Here is a 17,678-nt window from a genome sequence, read left to right on the forward strand (position 1 = left end):
CAAGAAAGTTAATTCACCTGTCCAAGCCTGTTTCTTTATCTGCAAAATGGGGGTACTAGTACCTGCCTCACAGAGGCGTGTGAATGAAATGAGGCCATGCTCATTTCATTTACTACGTAGAATGTCTTGTACACAGTTCATGCTAAGTGACAGCTTTTCATTTTAGGACATCAAGAGAAGAGTGAGAATTCCTCGCCGCACATCTAGCTTCTCTACAGGCACAAAGATGTATTCCAAGGACACGTGGCAAGGGCCAAACTAGTGGTCTGGGGCAGACTGTGCTATTGAGGGAAGAGAGGAATAAAACAGATTGGTTTCTTATCCCTGCCCCAAAATACTTCTTCCATCTGGTATATTCTTTATGTAAAAACAATCAGCAAGAGGGAGCTTTGGCTGACCGACTTAAAAAATGAACAAATGACACAGACTCAAGTTTAAAGAATTTTTTTACAAATAGAGAAAAGACCAAGCCAGGATGACTTCCCACAAGGAAGGGATCGAAGGGCCACCCCACGAACTTCTTCAGGCCACCACGGCTACTTCCTCCTTTTGTACCTATTAAGAAAATTAGAGGGGGTCAAATACATGGCGATGGAAGAAGGAGTCTAGACTTCCGGTGGTGAGCACACAAGGCAATATACAAGTATTATGGGATGGTGCACCTGAAACATGATGTTATTAACCAGTGTTACACCAATAAATGTAATTTTTAAAAAATCAACAGAGTAAGAGACCAACCCTCCAGGCCAGAAAGAGGAAGGAGGAGCTCCTTTCCCATGAAAGGTTTCTTTTCCAATCTCAAAGAATCATAAACTTTTGTCCTCCAAAACTGCAAACATTACCTGGAGTTAGATTTAAAGTTTCCTCCTCGTCTCTGGTGGGGCAAGCCTAACTGTTTCCTTTCTTCAAAGGAGGGGCTGTGGGTGAAAGAGGACGAGATGCTGAAATGGCAAGCTGTTAGAAAAGTGGGTGGTCTCACCCCCACCCCATCCAGCTCCCACGCGAAGCAGCAGGACAAGGGATGCATCATTTTCAGGTCCTGAGGTGCTCGGTCTGTGTGTTCCCACCTGATAATGTGGGTTTGTGGAAGTCAGGGCCCAGCTTTAAAACAAGACTGGAAGAGGCCCTCCCTTCTCATATACAACATGTAATAACAGTACTTGGGAAGCATAGTCTATCCCCACCCCTACCCAGGCCCAGGGGATTGGGAGGAGTAGACAAAACATTCCCAAGAGCAAACCAGGACCCACTGGGGTTCTATCACTCTCCTGAGGGAAAGCTCTTATTTCTGAACCAAAAATGTGCTTGTTCACCTCCAAGGCAAAAGGGCCTCAACACCTATTTCCTGTTCTCACCCTGGGATCCATAGATGGGCTGGTGAGTGGGCGGGCAGACAGAAGCCCTTGAAATTATAAGCTATAGGTATATGAAAATTGGGAGTGGGGAAGGAGGGAGAGAACTCAGCTTTCATCAAAATACCAAGAGCTTCATAATGACTTAAAACCTTACCCAGCTCGATACTGTTTCAGGGCCTTCTTGCTCGTGTTGGTGAGTTCTTCATCAAATACAGATTTCTTCACCTGTTTTTGCTTCTTGGCTGTGCACAGATAGAACAGGTTAGATATGTCCTCTTTGGCCCAAGCTCCTAAGTCCCCTTAAGCTCAGGGTAATGGTTACAAGTTCAGTGGATGCTCTGGACTCATGATTTATTGACATGAAAGCAAGATATCAGATTCTGGGAGAAAAGCAATAAGGAGTAAGTAATACCAGATGTGAAGGAACCACTCCAAAGCATGATTGCAGAGTCCAAAGTGAAATGGACCACTTACACATGAAATGGGCCAAAGACCATCTTCACCTCACTCTACCCTGACCCGCATGCACCTCCAAGTGGCAATTGGTAGGGACTTAGGCTCCAGTGTCCAAAAGGCCTGGTTTCAAAACCTAGCTATTCCCACTGACCACAGGGTCACTTTACCACTTGGAGCCAATAAAAGTATAGCTGTATATACTAGTACATAGTCGTTACTCAAAAACTAGGTTCTTATCATCCCTTTCATTTTCTCCCGGACCATACGCACAGATTTCAGACAGAACCTTCCTACCAGCTCCTAGGGGCTCCCCATATGCCTACCAGGGCCTCTCGTCGGCTCCTCCTCAGGCATTGCCCGGGCTCGCTTGGCTCTGCGATTCCTCTTGGCCAGCCGCTCAGCAAACATCTGTGCCTTGAGGATTTCAAACTGGGACCTTTCTTCTGCCTGGAGAGAGGATGACGTGTGAGTATGGGACAGACCAGGCAGCCTCGACCCACTCCACTGGGCAAGGACTCAACCCCAAAGGGGAAGCCACTCACCGTCATCTCCCCCTTTTTCTTGGTATCCTTTATAAACTTCTTCCTTTTCTTCTTTCCTCTTAAGGCCAAGTCAAACTCCTGCAGAGCCTTAGCAACTGGGATGAGAAGAGGCCATGAGATTTCAGGTACTGTTTTGTATCTTTCTTTAAACTTACACTAAGAAATGTACATTTTCTTAAAAGATTTTATCTACTTATTTTTAGAGAGGAGAAAGGAGGGAGGAAGAGAGGGAAACATTGATGTGTGAGAGAAATTAATCAGCTGTCTCTCACATGCCCCCAACTGGGGACCTGGCCTGCAACCCAGGCATGCGTCCTGACTGGGAATCCAACTGGCAGCCTTTTGGTCCACAGGCCAGCGTTCAATCCACTGAGCCACACTAGTCAGGGCAGAAGTGCACATATTTTAATATGGTACATAAGGACTTAAAATGAAAACAGCAATCACTTCCTTTCTTGGTAATTAGCTCCATCTCACTGAATAACATGCTTATTCCCCTATTTCTGGATTAATCCATTTGAGATATTCACTATCTATCTACCATCTGTCATGAAAGATGAGGATTTAGTTCACTTATTCCCCTGCCTGCCTTCCCACAATGTAGTTATAACTCTATTTTTAACACAAATTTAATACACATACATACATCCTAATATTTTATCCCATCATATATAGACAGTATTTCTTAAATTATTGGTACAACCTCTTTGGAGGGTAATTTTACAATCCCTAACAAAATAATAAATACATATAACCTCTGACCTATGAATCTACTTTAAGGAATTTATCCTGCAAATCAAATATAATTACTTAATTGTGAAAGGACATCTGTACAAAATTATTCACATGACTTGTTAATAACAGCAAAACACTAGAAAAACCTCAATGTCCCTCAATAGGGGAGGAAGGGAGGAAGGGAGGAAGGAAGGAAGGAAGGGAGGGAAAGAAAGAGAAGGTGGCTATATATGTGCCTGTAGAAAATTATCTCCAAGCTATAAAATTAATTGAAAAAAGCAAGGTATAGAACAATGTGAATTCATTTATGCTTTTTAAAAATAGAGTGGAACAGAGTATCTAAAAATATCTTCCTGACTTTTCTTTTTAATTGTGGCAAAATATCTAACAAAACTTGCCAATTTACCCATTCTCAAGTGTACAATTCAGAGGCATGAATTACATTCACAATATGGTACAACCATCAACCATTTTCTAACACTTTTTCATCATCCCAAACAGAAGCTCTGTAACCATTAATAACTCCCTCTCCTGACCCCTGGTAATCTTTATTCTACTTTCTGTGTCTGAGTTTGCCTATCTAGGTACCTAATGTAAGTAGAATCATTAATATTTGTCTGTTTGCGTCTGGATTAATCCACTCAGCATGTTTTCATGGTTCATACTTGCAGCATGCGCCAGAACTTCACTATGACTGAAGACTATTCCATTGTATGTATACACATTTTGTGTGTCCAGTCATCTGTTGATGGACATGGTCGCTCTCACCCTTTGACTATTGTAATTACTGCTTCAACGAACACTGGCATATAAGTATCCATTTGAGTCCCCATTTTTAATTCTTTGGGGTATACAGCTAAGAGTAGAATTGCTGGGTCCTACGAATTCTATGTTCAGCTTTCTGAGGACCCTCCCTTACATACTTTTTTCCTTCTTCCTCTCTTCTTTGGTCTGGAACCAGCTCCGTTCAGGCTCGTGGTTCTGTGCCTCCTTCCCCTTCTCCAGGAGTCGCTTTGCTGTGTTGATCTGTGGGGATAGCAAGAGGGTGCCTGCCATGGAACCTCTATCTGGTAACGTAGAGCGGGGCAGCTGCAGGAAGCCACTGTCTGCAAATGCTTGGGGCTCTGGTGATCTGTTTGCAGACACAGATTTCAGAGGGGCTGATGCAGTGTGCTTACCGAGTGGCGCTGGGGACCAGGGCCCTCCACACAGCCTCACCTGGGCTTCCGATTGTTGCATCTCTCTTTCTTCAGCCTCTAGCTGTAGAACTGAGTACACGTCTTTCTCCATTTTCTCAATCTTGTCTCGAAATTTCAGGATGACATCTTAAGGGAAGAGAACAAAAAAGATTCTAAAATAAGGGTGAAGACTATATAGCTGATGATAATAATGTAGATGTGTACTTAGTGACTTAGAAAACTGGGTTGTTTGTTTGTTTATTTTATGTGTGACTTCTCTGCTTAACAAGCCCCCAGGCCCAGCCAAAGTTTTCATGTTGCTCTTAAATAAATTTGAAACTCCTAAGCATGGCCCTGGCTGACCTCTCTGACTTTCTGTCTCCCTCTTGCTCACCGTGCCCTGGGCCCTCTGGCCTTCATTCCCTTTTTCTGGCACACGAAGTCTGTTTCTGACTCACAGACTTTGCCCTGGTGTTCTCTGCTTCACACACTGTCCCCAGACCACTCATGGCCACCTCCTTCTTGTCAACCAGGACTCATTTAAAATACCATCTGTTCAGAGGCCTTTCCTGAACAGTTTTTCTAAAGTAGGCACCTCCCCCCACAGTTCTCAATCACTTCTATTAGCTTATTTATTATGTCTTTCTCCCACTAAAGGATCAGCTGTTTAATTGTTTCCTGGTTGAATGAATTAAATGAAAGAAAAAGACAGACATATACGAATGGAAAAAACATCAGAAAGGATATGTATGGCCCTGGCTGGTGTGGCTCAGTGGATTGAGGGCTAGCCTGCGAACCAAAGGGTCACTGGTTCAATTCCCAGTCAGGGCACATGCCTGAGTTGCAGGCCAGGCCCCCTGTGGGGGGGTGTGCAAGAGGCAAGCACACACTGATGTTTCCCTCCCTCTCTTTCTCCCTCCTTTCCCCTCTCTCTAAAAATCAATAAATAAAATTAAAAAAAAAAAAAGATACATATCTAAATACCACAGTGGTGAGTTCCTCGACATACAATTACATTTTTGCTATTTTATTTACTAATTTCCAATGATGAATATGCATTATCTTTGTAACTTTAAAAAACATTTAAAAAAGGATGTGTATTACATGACTCCTAAGGATGAGAAGAACAAAAGGTATACAAGATATCCAAAAAGAATGAGTGCTGATCTCCTCCCTACCCTCTGCCCCTCAAGGACTGCGGGACAGAAGGAAATCAGTGGGGATTTTGCCCAAGGAGAGCTTCTTTCCCCAAAGGTTGGAAAATACCTACGAATGAGGCACTTGGGGCACACATCTATCATGAGTCTCTTTTACACACACAAAGACTGAGACTGGGGGAGGTGAGACCTGCCTGGGGTCACTCAGCAAGGAAACAGCAGAGCAGAGATTCACAGCTGGCTCCTGACTGCACAGCTCTCGCTCCGACCCACTGTCTCCTGGCCCCGCCCCCCCGACACAGGGTCTGACCTAGGAGCATGCCCCTTCTACACTCCGAACTGCTGCGGTGGCGCCTGCTCACCTTGGGGAAGTATCCGGGCCTTCACAGGGGCCTTGGCGGCCTTCACGATCTCCTTCAGCATCTTCCGCTCCTCTTCTCCCACCAGAGAGACCGAGCGCCCAGCTCTGCCAGCACGCGCTGTTCGCCCCACCCGGTGGACGTAATGCTTGATGGTATTGGGCATTGTGAAGTTGATTACCTGGAAGGTCAAAGTAGATCAGCAATCATACCTGGGAGATAGGGAAGAAGGGACACAAGGAGGCAAAAAGACTCCCACCAAAAGTTCAATGGAGATGGAGCCTGCTCACCGTTTTGACCCCTGCGATGTCAAGCCCACGGGCTGCCACATCTGTGGCCACAAGGATATCAATCTGTTCATCCTTAAAGCGCCTGGAAATTGCCACAAAAAGATGTTCATTCGAACTCCCAGCCCCAGCAATGCTCTGCAGGAGCCTGAGCCAGCAGAAAGAACACAAATCCATCTGGAGTCAAGCAGCAGAGTGCAGACTATCACAGCGGGGACAGATCCTAAACGTCAGCCCATCGATACTTACACTCCCCCTTGGTCCATAAAGTGCAGCAGGTATCGTTTTGTGAATACCCCTTATGCAGTGACTCCTATAGCCGTGAAAGTGTGGGAAACACAGAGCTAGACTATAGGATGTGGCATGTGCAGATATCTCAGCATTCAAAGCAGCTTTTCTTTAAAAAACAATTCTCAGCTGTGATAAATAGGGGTCGTGGCAGAGCTCTAAAGGGTTCCTCCTTGCCTGCCAGGCTGACTCCGTTTTGTGAGAATTACATGAGGAATCCAACGTGCAAGCACACTGCACGGGGCCTGGCAAGGAAAATGGTCAAGAAATAGCGGCCAGCTTTGATTCCAGCTCTCCTCCTATCAGGCCCAGGTTTGTCCACTGCTCTGGAGCAGCCGTAAAGAACAACATAGGCTGAATTGTCCCCACTCAGAATCTCCTGCCGTGGCCCCACTCCAAGGCTCCCACGCGCAAGCCCTGGGGCTTGAGTATCATCTTCTGTGAGACCACGAAGTCGGAGTTCTGAACGTATCGAAGATGTGACCTTCCAGGGGAACTGTGCTACCTGCGTCCGTTATTGCTCTAACACAACTTCTGGGGGGGGGGGGGGGAATCTTCCCTCTTTCGAATGACAAGCGCACTCTGTGACGGGCCCACAGAAGGGTGGACGGGAGCCAGCCCCCACCCCGAACTTTACCGGAGGGCTTCCAGCCGCTGTGCCTGTGACAGGTTGCCGTGGAGCTCGCCCACTTGCAGTCCCATGAGCCCCAGGAGGATGTGCATGCGGTGGGCCTGCTTCTTGGTCTGGGTGAACAGCATCACGTGGTCGGTGAAGGTCCTTGTCAACAGAGCTGGCCGGGAGAGGAGAGTGAGCCAGCAGCCATCTCCGAAACATACTCCCTCCTTGCTTGCCAAGTGCCGTGGTGCCTGACACCAGGGAGTCAGGCAAGGTCCCTGCCCTCGTGAAGCTCACATTCCAGGGCACAGATAGAGAAGCAGGTCCCCAACTCCCGAGGGTGATAAATGCAGGTGAGAGGGTGAAGGGCGAATGGGGTGGTAGCTTCAGCACTGGCCTCTTTTGAGCTCAATGACAAGGCAGGCTCACCCAGCAGAAAATTTGTGGGAAGACTCCAGGCAGAGGAGGGAGCAGACAAAAAGGCCGTGAGGAGGACAAGCCTGTGGGTCTGAGAAAGTGAAAGCAGGCGAGGTGTGGCTGCAGCTCCAAGAGCAAATGTAACAAGACAGGAAGGGGCCAGACACAGAGGGGCTTATAGGACCCCACCAGGGAGTGTGGATTTTAGTCTAAGAGCAGTAGAAGACACCTGAGGGCTTTAAATAAGGAAGTAACAGGCCAAATGCTCATCTGTAAACATTTTTTTTTAAAGATTTTACTGCCCAGAGGGGCAGCGGGGGGAAGTGGTTGGAAGTTCAGCAGGACTGGCTGGTGGGAGGGAGGTGAGGAGATAGCAGAAAGGGAGGAAAGGCCCACGTCAAGAATGATTAGCTGAAGGAATGGCAACACCATGCACTGAGTCAGTGGAAGCTGGATGGAGGAGGCTCCAGGGCAAAACCCAACTGCCCCAGTGTGGCACTCATGAGGCCATGGCACTGGGCACCCCACCCGCCCAGTACCACTCAGGGCTCTCACCTGCCACGATGGCTTCCCGGTCCCCTTCCCGATTGGGCCGGATCCGGATGAATTCCTGCCGCAGGAAGGGGGCCACATCCGTGTTGCTGTTCACGAATATCCGGACGGGGTTCTTCAAGGAGACAGAAGCCAGATCTTTGACCTGCCAAGCACAAAGACAGGGATGCTCACCAGCCTGCCAGGGGGCAGAGAGGGAGGCAAGCCTGTGCTCACCCCAGGTATCTTCCCCAGCCCAGGCCGGAGATTCCCACAGCCCACCTCATCTGTCATTGTGGCCGAGAAGAGCATAGTCTGGCGGTGGTGGGAACACATTCGGATGATCTCCTTCATCTGCTCCTCAAAGTACTCATCCAGCATCCTGGTGAGCAGGGAAGGGAAGGAATCAAGAGAAGGGGGCTAAGCCCGCTCCTGTCGCAGCGAGGGCCAGAGAACATCAGACAGGCAATGTTTTGATGTTGTCATTGGTTATGTTTCAGGCTCATTTATTTACTTATTTTATTCGCATTAACAAGATTCGCTAAGAATTATCATTTGGCCCCATTTGTTTAATCTTTGTTCTTTTTCTTTTGGCTGAATTATTTGCAAAGAGTTGTATATACCATGCCACCTTTCGCCAAAATACTCCAGCACGCATTCCCAAAGAACAATGACCTGCAGAATCACAATGTCATTATCACACCCAAGAATTTGAAGTGTTCGGATAACACGTACAGTACAGTCCATATTCAAATTTTCTTAACTGTCCCCAAATACCAGTTTGTAGTTGTCTTTCTAATTTTTTTAGTCTAGGAAGCAAAGTCCCTGTGTTGCATTTGGTTGACATGTCTCTTTAGTCCCCTTAGTCTAGAAAAGTCCCCTCAGCAGGAAGAATATGCATCAGGAGACACAGGTCTTTGGTGGGTCCCAGTACCACTGATGTGATGTGATCGCTTGGTTAAGGGGGGATCTGCCAGCACTCACCACTGGTAAAAGAAGTTTTCTCTCTTTGTACGTAACAGTAGTCTGCGAGATTACTTTGATTTTTGGCTGACACAGTCCCCCTCTGGGTCAGGCTCCAGTTGAGAATCAGGGATTAATTACATTTAGTTGTCCTGTCTCCTTAGTCACTTCAGCCTGAAACTTCCACAGCCTTTCCTGGCCTTTTGAGATGCTGACCTGATTTGGGGTTTTTTAATTTAATTTTTTGTACATTATTTTTTTTAATGACTCTGATGTGCTTGAAGAATACAATTCCCTTTCCCTTTAAAACCTAAATCAGACCACGTTCCCTTTAATTCCTTGCTTCAAGAATGGTTTGTTTTCTGTCAGTCAGTCAATTACTCAACACTCACTGAGCATCTGCTAGGTTCCAGATGTGGCCTTGGGCACTGAGGTGCAGCAGCAAGCCACACAAAGCTGGCCTTGACGAGTATGACGCTCTAGGGGACAGGTGAGACACAGGCGCCACACCGGCACTCAGGTAATGATGAGGGAGGTGGGCAAGGCCTAGCATTTCTGAGAACGTGAGGTAGGAAGGGGAGGTAGAGGCAGGGGTGTGGGGGGAGGGCAGGACTTGCTATGGAGAGTGACCGGCAAAGGCCCCTCAGATAAGTCACAATGGGAGCAGAAACCCGAGGAGGTAAAGGGAGTCACTCCAAGCTGAGGGAAGGGCAAGTGCAGAAACCCCAAAGTGGGCGAGCGCTGACAGGATTTATGGATGGATGTCTTGTGGGTGTGGAAGCGAGGAGGCAAGCGTGACGCTGAGAATTTTGGCTGGAACAACCGGAAGGAACTGGTTGCCGTTTATGAGATGGGAAGAGGGAGGGAGGGGCATACGGATCAGAGCTTGGTTAATGGAGATGCTGCAGTTTGAGAGTAAACCTGAACAGCCTTGGGGTTTTTGTGGCTTCCTTCCCCTGACCCCACCTCCCTCATTAGTCTAGGTCTTTACGACTTTATTCTGTTCAATCCTAAAGGAAAGAGGTGAGCAGACGGGACACAGAGGGGAGAGAGGAAGGGCGGGAGCGAGCGAGCCCCTCGTCACAGTGACAGAGGCTGTTTGTGGAATCCTCTGTGTGCACTGGCACTTAACCCAACTTCCCACTTGAACCCTCAACACCATGAGGTTGCTACTATTCTTATCCCCTCTGACAAACCAGAAAACGTTCTCTTTGAGGATCTAAATGATGTTTCCAAATCTCAGTTAGGAAGTGGTGGGATGTGATCTACCTTCCCTTTTAACCATCACACTACAGAAGGAGAAAGAGAGCAGGATGGTCTGGGCCAAGGGTGGACAAAGGCCCCAACGTGAGCAGCTGAACTGGTGAGAGCCACGTAGAGTAATACAGGGTGGCAGGCTCCCGTCTGGGGCTGGGGCCCGTTGGGACCCGGAGGAGTACCTGTCGGCCTCATCTAGGATGAGCACCTCGATGCTGCTCAGGTGGAAGGAAGGGCAGTTGTGGAGGTGATCGATGAGCCGGCCCGGGGTGGCGATGAGGATGTCAGGCACTGCCCGAAGAGCTGCTTCCTGAGACTTCACATCCAGGCCGCCTACGGAGAAGAGCCCCACCAGGGAGGCAGTTCAGCCATTCATTGCTACTGACAGAGTCCTGCCACCTGCCAGGTCTCTGCCTGATGCAGAGGAAACAGCAGAGAATACAACTGACAAAGGTCCTATGTGTGTGTATTTTACAATCTGCTTAGAGAGACAGATTATTTAATTATAATTGTGTTAAATGCAAAAATCAAAGAAGACAATGACAAAAAGGCATCTAAAAAGGCATCTTCTGATTCACACATCTAAGCATTGAGAGAAGCTGCAAAACTGATGTCTTTCTACATCGCCTTTGACGTCCCATGGCAGGAGGGTGAAATGAAGGTTAGATAACATCATCAGAAAAATTCCGCCCCAAACAGAATTCATGCAAAGCAGAAATTATATCCTAAATTTTCTTGGTTTAGTACCAAGAAAAATTTTTTTTCATAATTTCAAAGGTTCATTCTGTAAGACTGGTTAAATCTCCATCAAGCCCTTGCCCCTCCCCTTCCCCACTATCTACTGTAAAAACACACTGTCCAGTTCTTAAGTGGATTCAATCACGTAAAGGCTTCCCCGGCACCTGTCAACCTCAGATGATGGGGCAAATGCATCCTCCGCCACATCATGGCATCTCAGGGGCTGGCAGCCCTCAGCCCGACACTCACCCACAGCCAGGCAGGTGGTGATGCTGCAGAACTGGGCCAGCTGCTTGACAACCGAGTGCACCTGGATGCCCAGTTCTCGGGTGGGAACCAGCACCAGCACGCGGGTTACTGGAGCCTGGCGGGGTTTGTAGATCAGGCGCTCCAAGATGGGCAGAGCAAAAGCAGCAGTTTTACCTGGAGACAAGGGCAGGAAGAAAGCAAGGAGAAGAGCTTCATTCCCTTCAAGGTTTTAGGTTTTCACCTGAGCACAGAAATACATTAAGGGTCACTGGTTGCAGCAGGTATAGTGAGGGTCCTCTTCATTGAATTCTATCAGGGTGTCTCCTTGACCAGGACCGCCTGTCTCTTCCATGATAGACCCTTGTCATAGGAATAAAGATTTTTATAAAGGGATGTTGAATGCAACATTGTATATTAGTGCAGTTAACTTATAGTAAAAAACAGTCATCTAATAAAATACTCTGCAACCATTTTTTTAAAAGGCAAGAGTATTTAAAGAAATAGAAAAATATATAGTGCATTTTTTAAAAGGGAGCTACCAAACAGAATATACGGTGTTTTACATTAAAAATTATATTTGTGTATTTAGCAAAGTGGCCTTTTGGTGAGTCAACCCAGAACCTGTTCCAGGCTGAACATCCTCCTCCTGCCTCCCCCCTCCCAAGTCCCTGTGTTTTTCACCTGTCCCAGTGGCTGCACAGGCACAGATGTCTTTCCCCAACAGTCCCACAGGTATACACGCCTTCTGGATCGGGGTGGGCTGCTTGAAGTTCATGGCTGTAATGGCCTGAAGAAGAAAGACAGAGTTAGACAGCGGCAGAGGGGGAGTCTCAGCATGAAACACACAAAGCAGGTTCCCAAACAAGGGGTATCTCAGTCCCTCCCAGTCATTCAATGCCCGAACATTTATTGTGCCTCTTGTGTGTGAGGCACTGTTCTAAGCACTGAGAATACAGTAGTAAACAAAAGAAGAGGAATCTTCAAATCAGATAGATAAAAAAAGAACAGCGAACACAAGTCCTATGAACATGGTGGCTATGCAGAAGGCAGGAGGGGAGGGAGGGAGCACAGTTCACAGTGGGGCTGTCAGGAAGGTCCCACTGAGCAGCGGAACCCAGAAAGAAGCAAGGGGCAATGCAAGCAGACTTCTGAAAGAGTCTTCCAGGCGGGGGAACAGCCAGGGCAAAGGCCCTGAGGAGGAAGACACCTGACATGTTTGGGGGCCAGCGAGGTGGCAGTATGGCCAGAGCAGAATGAGTGCTCAGAGACATCATCAGGGGCACCCAGAAAGGGCTGGGCCTTACAGGCCACCATGGAACTTTCTGTGGAAGAGGGTTCTCTGGCAGCTGTGTGGACAGCGGAGTTTAGGGAGGCAAAGAGCCCAGGTACAGGGCGACTGCAATAATCCGTGGTTGTCAGAAGGAGCCGCTACCTTCAGAAGAGGACGGGAGAGGTTCATGTCCTGGAATGAGAGGTTTTCATCGTACTGAGATGCATCTTCAAAAAATCCTCCTGCTTCCTACACCGGAAAGTCAAAGGACAGAATGAGAACTCAGCAAAAAGGGCCCAAAGAAACAAGCTGACCTTAAAATCCTTTGAGGTTGCAAAGTCAAACTGCACACCGTTTTCCAAGCCCACGCTCACCTGTCCTTTCTTCTTCTTCTTCTTCCGCTCCTTTACTTTGAGGGTGTCTGTGAGAAAAACAGAGCTGACAATCAGGGCTTCTCCTTACTGAGCATTTACCATCTGCTAGGCACCGTCCTGAGTGCCTTCTGCAGCTAGCTCACCGAGTCCACTCAACAACGTGAGGGCGCGACTGTCATGAGCCTTGTTTCGAAGACGAGGTCACTGTGCAGCAGCGCAGTCAGGGTCTCACCTGAGGTCAGACCGGCAGCAAACGTGCCAAGCCCCAGAGAGTAGCTTCTCGGCCACTCTGCTGTGTTATGATGCCTTGGCGCTCATTTCTGCAGTAGATGTTTATGGGGTAGCCACTGCGTGGCTGGACCCATCTGAGGTGGGATGTGGGAGACCTAGCACCCAAGTAAGTTTGAGTCACAGAGGCGCTGGCAGTCGTGTGAGGCTGGAGATGAGGAAAAGAGTCAACTCTGCCTACAAGGGACAACCGTAACGAGATGGCAAGAAAAAAGAGAAGATGAAAGAAAGGACTTGAACAGGGAGAGCTTAAATTTAACTGTGTAAAAGAGCATAGGCAATCCTGCAAAGTAAAGGCAGACGTTTTCCAATGTCCTGTTCCTGTTTCCAACAGCACCACAGCGTCGCCTACCTGCTTTGGTGAGGATGTTCTCCTCGGCTGAAGAGTAGTCGGTCTCCGATTCATCTTCAGGGCCTTCCTCATCTTTCCCTTCAAGGTCTCCCTGCTCCTCCAGATCAGAGCCCTCCTTTGCTTCTTTCTCCTTTTCTGGCTTCCCAGACTTGGCTTCTTTATCCTGGAAAAAAGTGTATAATAAAGCAAGGCAACTACAAGCTTCAGGAAATCCAGAACCTACGAAGAGCAACATTATGCTCTGTGGATTCTTGGTGAGTAGTAAGAATGGACACATGGAGGAACCTGCCTACACCAGCCGGACTTCAACTCAGGCTTGAAGAGAAACGGGGGGCGGTGGGGGGGGGGGGGTGTTGTCGAGAGCACAGCTGCGGGCTACTCTATGAAGAGAAGTAACTGCTTTGCCTTCTCACCTCTGTTTTCCTTTTCTTTCGAACTTTCTCAATCTTCTCATCTAATGTAGTGGCTGCCCTCTGCAGATAAAAACACAGAAATGAAGAGAACATACATATGGGAAAGAGACAGAACAAGATTTCTCTGAGGGTCGGATCTCAGATGTTAACATAAGAAAAGGTTGTCTGTCCTTTGGAAGATCAACCAATCCATAGATTATTCACAGCCAAAAGAAACATTAATTAAGTAGTCTATTTGTGAAAAAACTTTGAATTACCTAGAACCAATGAGAACATCCACATTTTAGAAGGTATTTACTATTCAGAATAATACAGCTACCAAGAGATGTCACATTATATCTGAATGCTACTTAGAAAAACTTCCCCTTACCAATCAGACATAATATAACCTATTAATTAAAATGCTGAAATCCACCCTGGCTAGTGTGGCTCAGTAGATTGAACACCAGCCTATGAACCAAAAGGTCACAGGTTCAATTCCCAGTCAGGGCACATGCCTGGGTCGTGGGCCAGGTCCCCAGCAGGGGGGCACGCAAGGGGCAACCACACACTGATGTTTTTCTCCCCCTCTTTCTCCCTTCCTTCCCCTCTCTCTTAAAAAAAAAAAAAAAAAAAAAAGTGAATAAAATCTCTCTTTGAAAATAAATAAAATATTTTTTTTTAAAAAGCTTAAGTCCAAGCAAATTCAGCTAATGCTGGATAGTGCTAAAACTTTAGAAAGGGTTAAGTAATGGAAGGCCCTCTCCATGCGTGCTCAAAGCTCCCTGAACTGCTAAGGCCCTTACCACAACTACTGTTAACTGGGTAATCCTTGTCTAGTTATTTTCTACCCTGCTGGACTGTGAGCTTTGTAAGTCCAAGTCTTTCATTACACTGGGTCCATATGAATAGGAAAAAAAGAAATGCCCTCTGAAGATGACCTAGAAAAGGCAATGCTGTTTTACTTCATTCAGAACAAGGACCGGCAGAGTCTGGATTAGACTGCTCTGAGCAGGCGCTATTTCTCTTTGAAATGCATGAAGTAGAAAACAACTTTCATGCATCCTCTTGCTTGTCAATCAGACCCAAAGAGAAGTATGGGATCTCGGCAAACACGCAGATGACAAGGACATCTGTGGAGCTTTGACTATCCTGTGTGGGAACCAGGGACTCTAAACAGTAAGGTCGCATGAGATTACCTGGCAAGTGAAAGAAATGACAGTATCTGTGGGGCAAAGTCTAGCTATCAAAAAACACCTCTACCAAGGGTGCTGCTAGATTGTTCTTCATTACAAAGGTTTCTTTCTAATCTTCAAAACAAGGAGTGAATACCTAAAAAAAGAGACCATTTTTAACATAGCTTTGTATGGTTTTTTTACATCAATTTATATGCAACGTTTGGTATTTCTAAACCATTGAACTAGTATTATCAGGTTCCCTCTAAGACTTTTTTCACATTTCCAATGTCTATAAAATCAATAAGGGTCTCTTGTTATATACACTAAAGTTAGTCTGAGCTCACCATCCCCTCCTCCAGGAAAAGCTGCCACAGACATTTTAATGAAGGCAATCAAGTATTATTGGTATTTTAAAATATCATCTGTGGATCAACGAATGTGTTTATAACTAAAGTCTGCAAGAAATCTATTTTGCAACATTTTGCACTTGTTTGGTTTTAATCAGGACTGTGGGCAATTTATGATTTCTCCCTACCCCGTCAAAACTATACCATGTATTTCCAAAGGAGTTGCAATATCTGCTGAATATAAGCAGATGGCAAAAGGCGGTGAGCCCAGGGTTAGACTCCTTAACACACTGTCCAACCCTAACAGCCCAAGGTCCAGGACTGCCTGTCGCTATGAGCCTCACCTTCTTCTTGAGCTGGCTCATGACATCCGCCATGGCCCAGCTGCCATCGTACATCCCCTCCCTCTCAGTGAAAACGAAGTCGGGGTTGAAATCGGCACTGCGGTTCTTCTGCAAGGCTTTCTGCTTTCTGCCCAGCACGATGGGCCCCTGAGAAGAGGGAAAAGACGGGTAACTCTGGGACTAAGATGAGAGAATGCAGGAAAAGGAAGAAGAAAATGAGGGGACCCAATGAGAGAAGAGGACTCTACAAGGCAAAAATTGACAGATGACAAGAAGAAACCAACCGGTCTACCATTGTTAGAGGAGATTTTAACACACCTCTCTCAGTAACGATCGATCAGGCAGACAAAAAAATGAGTACATCTGTAGAAAATGTGAACTGCACAATTACCAAGCTTCATTTCAATGAACACATAGAGAGGACTGCACCTACTGTGAGAGAACGAACATTCTTTGAGCACACATGGAATAGTTGCAAAAATGAATAATGTAGTGGACCTTTAAGCAAATCTTCAGTAAGTTTCTAAAACATCAGTATTATATAGATTCTGTTCTCCGACCACCATTCAGTTAGGTTAGAACCATTAACAAAAGGATAACTTTAAAAACCCATAAATTAGGAACCTGGAAAGGAAAGACGGGCTGATCTGTGGCTTCAGGATAAATTGAGAAGAAAAACCCTGGACAACTAGAAAGTGCTACACTGACTTTTATTCCGGACTTAAACAACCTCATAAGAATTCTGACCCTCGATTTCCTTGTTAGTGATGATCATTTCTCAGGAACCTCGTTTAATTACTGATAGTTGCACAGCACTTCATACGTGGAGTTTTGCATTACCATTTGCCATATTTGCTTTACTCCTTTTTTATAACAGTTTTCCATTCAAGAATTAATGCTGGTGGCTAAGTGGAGAATACACTAGAGGGGGGCAAGAGAAAGAGCTGGAGACCAGGTATGTTAGTACACCCTGGATACCCAGGTATTCTAGGTACCCAGGCACAAGATGTCAATGGCCTGGACTAGGAGGAAGCAGTGCGGATGGAGAGAGAGAGAGAGAGAAGGTTAAGACAGATTCCTAAACTAGCTTTCAGAACAATGGAGGGGAGAGAGGAGGAAGAAGTTGTCAAAAATGGCTCCAAGGTTTCTGGCTTGAGATGGAGCAGGTTGGGAGGGTAAGGGAGACAGACTAGCGTCCAGCTTTGGAGCAGTTAAATTTGGGGGAGCCATGGGACACTCAAATGGCGGTGTCAGTAGACCCCGAGGTCGCAGAGGGGAAAACACTCCGGATGGATCTTTGAAGAACGAGGACTTTTTTCATGACACTCATCCCTTTTTAATTGCCATACTACCTAATGTCTGTAACCCCACTCCGGCTGCAGCATAAGCTTCAGGAGAGTGATGTCCTTGTCCATCTTGTTCATAGCCATGTCCCCAGTGTTTAATACTGGGTGTAACAAATGGAAATATTGAATAAGTACGGGCGTAAAGAACGAATGGATAACCACAGCCCCCGGGGCAGGAACCAGGCCTTGCTTCACCTCTGGATCTCTATTACAAGGCTTGGATTAAATATCAGTTCAGTGAATGAGTACTGAGTTCACCAAGGCGACACGGAATGGCACAGGCACGGTGCAGAGGTGAGGGAAAGTTGTGGCGAGCAAACCGAGGAAGACCTTGGGGTCCCCGTGACACCCTTCTGTGGACACAGGATGGCCTGGCCGGCTGGGGGATGCTGAGGATTTGGGGGCGGGGGCAGAGGAATCCCAGGGAAGGGGAGCTAGTGGAGGACATTTCACTGCCCTCCGCTGCGCCCCGACCCCCGATCGGCTCATACCTCCTCCGCCTCGTCTCCGGAGTCAGACTCGGACTCCACGGGCACCTCGTCATCGTCGCCTATGGTGCCGATTAAACCCAGCTCCTCGAGCATGTTGCTGCAACGGTTACTTCCGGAAACCCGCACGGCGCGCAGGCCGGCCCTTACTTTTCCGCGACCTTCCTGTCA

At 47.0% G+C, this 17,678-nt stretch overlaps 1 protein-coding gene across 1 annotated transcript; it reads right to left on the reverse strand.

The window, feature by feature from the left end:
• Positions 1-428: 428 nt before the first annotated feature.
• On the reverse strand, positions 429-17,678 carry DDX27 (DEAD-box helicase 27). The gene is made up of 21 exons (XM_024559636.3): positions 17,511-17,678; positions 15,674-15,820; positions 13,826-13,885; positions 13,413-13,575; positions 12,773-12,819; positions 12,561-12,647; positions 11,810-11,915; positions 11,129-11,302; positions 10,324-10,474; positions 8,204-8,303; positions 7,946-8,087; positions 6,995-7,148; positions 6,073-6,154; positions 5,786-5,963; positions 4,307-4,413; positions 4,012-4,114; positions 2,354-2,448; positions 2,135-2,258; positions 1,510-1,597; positions 843-917; positions 429-555 (listed from the first exon to the last, which is right to left on the reverse strand). Exons 1-21 carry the CDS (start codon positions 17,601-17,603, stop codon positions 537-539), a joined length of 2,295 nt encoding a protein of 764 aa, XP_024415404.1. The 5' UTR covers positions 17,604-17,678; the 3' UTR covers positions 429-536.

The sequence above is a fragment of the Desmodus rotundus genome, chromosome 6 (genome assembly GCF_022682495.2).
Source record: "Desmodus rotundus isolate HL8 chromosome 6, HLdesRot8A.1, whole genome shotgun sequence".
Classification (NCBI taxonomy): domain Eukaryota; kingdom Metazoa; phylum Chordata; class Mammalia; order Chiroptera; family Phyllostomidae; genus Desmodus; species Desmodus rotundus.